Source organism: Trichechus manatus, unplaced genomic scaffold, assembly GCF_000243295.1.
Source record: "Trichechus manatus latirostris isolate Lorelei unplaced genomic scaffold, TriManLat1.0 scaffold00014, whole genome shotgun sequence".
Taxonomy (NCBI): domain Eukaryota; kingdom Metazoa; phylum Chordata; class Mammalia; order Sirenia; family Trichechidae; genus Trichechus; species Trichechus manatus.
In genome coordinates, this window is record NW_004443950.1 from 26,612,549 (window position 1) to 26,617,495 (window position 4,947).

Below are 4,947 nucleotides of genomic sequence, written 5' to 3' on the forward strand. Positions count from 1 at the left end.
CAGGTATGTCCACATCACCCGTGTCCCTGAGTCCTGATGCTCCGCGCCAGGCCTGATCTTTCTCCTCCTCGGCCACAGTGACACCCCCTCTACTGCGTGTCTGTGTGTCTGCCTTCTCCTCCAGAGCACAAGCTCCTCAGGGAAACAGGTATGTCCACATCACCCGTGTCCCTGAGAACTGGCTCCGCACTCTGGACCTGGCTGGTGCTCAGCAGAGCTTCTAGAAAAAATTTAAAGTGCAGGCTACAGCTTATTGTCTCAGATGCACCTGCCTTCTAAGTGACATCCCAAATCTGAGAAATGCAGCTCACTCCTCTCACACCAGGGTCACCTGCGACCATCTCCTATTATGCAGAAGAAACACGGAGGGCCCAGGCATTACAATGACAGATTAAGTCACCGGCTGAAAACAGACCAGGAGATGAAGTCTGAAAACCACTCCTGAGGCCACCACACGGAGACAAGACAGACCAAAATACAAACATTACTTTACTTTTAGCAGGCACCAAAAAGACTACAACTATCTGCGTTTACTTATAGATTCTCAGCCGTGTGTTATTAATAAACAAAAACTCAACAGCTTTTTTTGTTCCTGAACCCACGCAGCAGAGACAGTTGAAAATATAACCCTCATTCCTATAAATATTAAGATTCTCAACCCCTGAATCAAGTAAGTCCTTGAAAAATGTGGGTCAACCATAGGACAAAATGAGACTAAAGGGGCACACCTGCCCAGGAGCAAGGACTAGAGGGCAGGAGGGGACAGGAAAACTGGTAATAGGGAACCCAAGGTCAAGAAGGGAGAGTACTGACATGGCATGGGGTTGTAACCAATGTCATAAAACAATATATGTACTGTTCAATGAGAAGCTGGTTCGTTCTGTAAACCTTCATCTAACGTTCAATTAAAAAAAAAAAAAAAAGACAAAAGCCACAAAAAAAAAAAGTGTGGGTCAAAATAAACAAACAGATAAGTAGAAAGACAAGCATGGGTCCAGACTGTCCCCTGAGCAGGTGGCTGGCTCCTACCACCCCACACCCGCCTTAAACAGGAAGCGGCCTTTCATACCTGTCGTCATGAGAGGCAATTCTTTCTCCAAAGACCATTCGCGCAGGAGTTAGAGATAATATTCCAAGCTCCTGGAGCTGGGTTAAGAAGTGTTGTTCTGTTCATGGAATAAGTTGAACACACATTCAGAACAAGGCTATCTTCCCAGACATTTAAGTAAATCAAAGCACACCCAAATGTTTCACCTGGAGAGATGTGGAAAACCTTTACTCTATCAACTCAAGAAGACTCGATTTTACTAACTCACTGGGAAGAAAAAAAAAACAACCAAGCAAGGTCCTCGTGAAGGCAAATGCAATGTGTAACTGACGAGCTATTTTTCAAACATAAAATGGTTCGATTCATTTGCTTCTAAAGAAAAGAAAACCATAAGCATGTATTTAGGAGCCCGACCATCAGGAACTCTTCCCAGGCCGCATTACAAGCAGAAGAGTCCCCAGGAGGGCGGGGCGGGAACAGGGAGGAGCTTCCGGAGCAGAGGCAGTGAAAGGCCTGCTCGGTCCCTATTCTAGAGTCTGTAAAAATTGCCCTCCAGCTGACCTGCTATCCAGCCCCTCTTAGTTATCTGTACAAATATTTACTAATTTTCAAGGGGGTGGGTAGTGACAGAGGGAAAGGGGGGCTGAAGCCACATTTTAGAAAACCAGGAGGGGACGAGAAGCACAGGGCCTGTAATTCCCATGCCTGCAGTCCCTACAAGGGACCTCATCCTGACCTGCGCTGAGATGCCCCAATCCTGGATGGCAATGGCCCAGGGCTACAAGGAGTATCAGGAATGCGAGACTTCTGCAGGGATTCAATTGTGAAATGAAATGACAAAATGAAGGGGTCTGTCCCACTTCCCAAGTACCTTCTGTGAGGACAAACATGCTATCCACAATGAGGGAAGTTGGGACTATTTTGGGAAACGTTAGTTTCACCACTTTCACCTCACTGGTGACTAAGTTCCACTTGCTGTTCGACGTGCTTCGCCCGCCCGTCCACCTTTGCTCCCAGGAACTCTAGTGTGTTAAGTGCCTGCACAGTCCCCCACCTGACTTCTTATCACCTGAGAAGGAAAACACCTGAGTGTCTCTGGGACACATCACGATTCACACTAAGTTCAAACCTTCTGGGTGTGGCCTGCAAGTCAGCCACACAGCAGCACGCAGTTAGAAGAAAGAATTTATATGAAGCTGTTAAACGGACTGTTAAAGAGATATACTACCTCAGGATACCAGATTTTACCATTTAAAAAAATACTATTCAAACAGTCAGAAACTCAGCTTAATGGAAAAATATATTTAATTTACTTTTTTAAAGCAGAAACGAGATTTTTGTGATTTATGATGAACTCTAATATACCTTTCTGTATTAACTGTGTTAACTCCCGACCCTGCCCCAGGCGTTTCTCATGCTCTAAGAGCCTCTCTTCAACTAAGCTTTCCTGTAATTCTCAGACTCAGGATGTCAGTGAAAAATCACAGAAGTTAAATCACAAGGGAGATTTAAGAAATGACAATTACTGGGTACAACTGGTTTATGATTATATTTTTTTAAAAAGCTGCCGCCTATGGCACATGGTTCTATTCTAAGTAGTGGGTGCTGCAGTGATAAACCAACTCATTAAACATCCGATTAGAATTCTGGACAAATCAGTTGGCCTCACCTGTGATGTTTGGATCGCGCCTTGTTCTCCACTGAGGGACAAATACAGTGATGTTTCTGTTGCCAAGCTTCCAAAAATATTCAACTGCAATCGCAATCCCACGACAAGAAAAGAACTTCTTCAAACCATGGCTGTAAGAAAATATGTAAATTTATTTCAGTTAAGCACGTGTAAAGCACATTGTTTCATCAAGAAAGAGTGGAAGTAGAATCTACACAGATACAACAAAAAATTCGAACACGATTTCCTTTAATACTATGTTTACACTTTGGGGCCTTAAATTGCACGGTTTGCCGCTTTGTTAACCCAAGACAGAACCCACCGTAGGAGATGATGCAATTCTCAACACAGTTTTACAATTTTTCCTGGATTTCGATTAGTTAATTTAACTGGGTGTGCTCTGGTGATAGAAGGCAGTTGTAGCTTTGCAGTAAAACTTGTTTACTGCGCTTTTGTTTTCTTACTAAAGAGCCCATTCTACTGGGGAAAAAGGACTATTTTTAAACGCTGTCTAGTCGTTGGCGTCCAACAATCTTCTGACTCTTCGCTTAGAAATCTGTTGCTGAAGCAGAAACAATTTAAATTTAGCAGCTGTGATCAAGACCCCGTGTCAGAGGGAAGAGACGAGGGTGTGACATGACCACCACAACTTCCTGCCCCAGGAAGGCCCCTTCCTGGGAACTGGGAAACCCGCTCGCTTCACGGCTCACAGGAAACAAGCTGAGGACAGGACCCGGGTGAAACTAACTGGGGGCCCCGGCAGGTGGTTCTGTTGAAGGAAGAGGAAGGCAGAGGGAGAAATAAAGAAATGAGCAGGGAACAGCACAGCACAGGGCCAGGCCCACCCTCCACAGGCCACACACAGGTCTCCCCCGTAGTGTGAAAGCCGGCACCAAAAATGCACTGCCGCCCGTCGAGTCAATTCCGACTCACAGCGACCCTACAGACAGAGCAGAACTGCCCCACAGGGTTTCCAAGGAGCAGCTGGTGGATTCCAACTGCGGACCTTTTGGTTAGCAGCCGAGCGCTTACCCACTGCGCCCCAAGGGCTCCAAAGGCAGGCACGCATGGCTGTAAACGAACGGGTACGGCTGTGTGCCGTATTTACCAAAACGGATGGTGGGCCAGATTTGGCCCACAGTTTGTAGCTCCTGGTCTAGAAGATTAAAAAATGCTCCCTCTACCAAAAGAACTGGTGACAAATTTCAGAAGAAACTAGGAAAATTTTTAAAATTTATTCTCCAGAAGTTAAAAAAAAAAAAAGTTTTTAAAAGTGTGAAATTCTGCAGGTGGTAATCCATTTGTCAATGTTACTGTGTTACTACCCACAGGAACTAGAATGAAAAAGAAAAAACCAAAATCCTAAACTGTGATGCTGTAATTTATGAGATTAGCCAAGTCCCTCTCACTGCTTCACTGATCACCGATACCCCCATGACAGTGAGTTCTTATCTCCAGTCCTGTCTTCTCTCTGCCTCTGGTCCACGCCTCAAACAGCTTCCTGGGTATTTATTTCCCGTGACACTTATGCCACCTCAGGCACAACGTGCCCCAAAGTCAAACCCAGGCTCTCCCAACTCCAACCCACCCTGCAAACTCCAGCTAGACTGGCCCTTTAAATGCAGCCGGGGGCCTCTGATCCTGCTCAAGGCCTTCAACAGCACTGTCCTTCTAGACAAGCCATCCGCCCGGCTTCGTGGCCTCTCCCCACCTGACCTCCCGGAAGGGATCTGACCATGGGAACTTCCCACCATGAGTCAACGCACTCTTGGTTCTGGCCAGTGGTCTTGCTGTCTCCTTCCTGCTGGTCTTGGCCTTTTTCTTACGCAGCCTTCGATTCATTCTCGATTCGTTCTCGGCGCTCTTATGCCTTCCCCTGCTCCCTCTTCAAATTCCTTCAGGCTCCATTCCAGCCCCCTCCTGTGAAGCTGTCTCCAGACACAGGTGCTCACAGTCATCTCCCTTCCTATCCTGGACTGTGCCCCACAGAATCTCATGGCCCACGGAGCTGGAAAGGAACTGTGATTCCCGTTAGCTACAAAAAGAAGGAAGCACCGAGAGGGCGGCCGCTGGCCCCGGGCCGCACAGCCGCCGAGCAGAGGAGGCACCGAGAGGGCGGCCGCTGGCCGCGGGATGCACAGCCGCCGAGCAGAGGAGGCACCGAGAGGGCGGCCGCTGGCCCCGGGCCGCACAGCCGCCGAGCAGAGGAGGCACCGAGAGGGCGGCCGCT

At 47.6% G+C, this 4,947-nt stretch overlaps 1 protein-coding gene across 4 annotated transcripts in view; it reads right to left on the bottom strand.

Moving 5' to 3' along the window:
- The window catches only part of N4BP1 (NEDD4 binding protein 1), a 37,022-nt gene that overhangs the window by 7,182 nt on the left and 24,893 nt on the right, over window positions 1-4,947 (bottom strand). For all 4 annotated transcript variants that reach the window (XM_023726972.1, XM_023726974.1, XM_023726975.1 and 1 more), the window contains exons 3-4: window positions 2,718-2,848; window positions 1,070-1,166 (exon numbers count right to left, since the gene is read on the bottom strand). In XM_023726972.1, coding sequence (XP_023582740.1) covers window positions 1,070-1,166; window positions 2,718-2,848 — 228 coding nt within the window. The remainder of the gene's footprint in view (window positions 1-1,069; window positions 1,167-2,717; window positions 2,849-4,947) is intronic.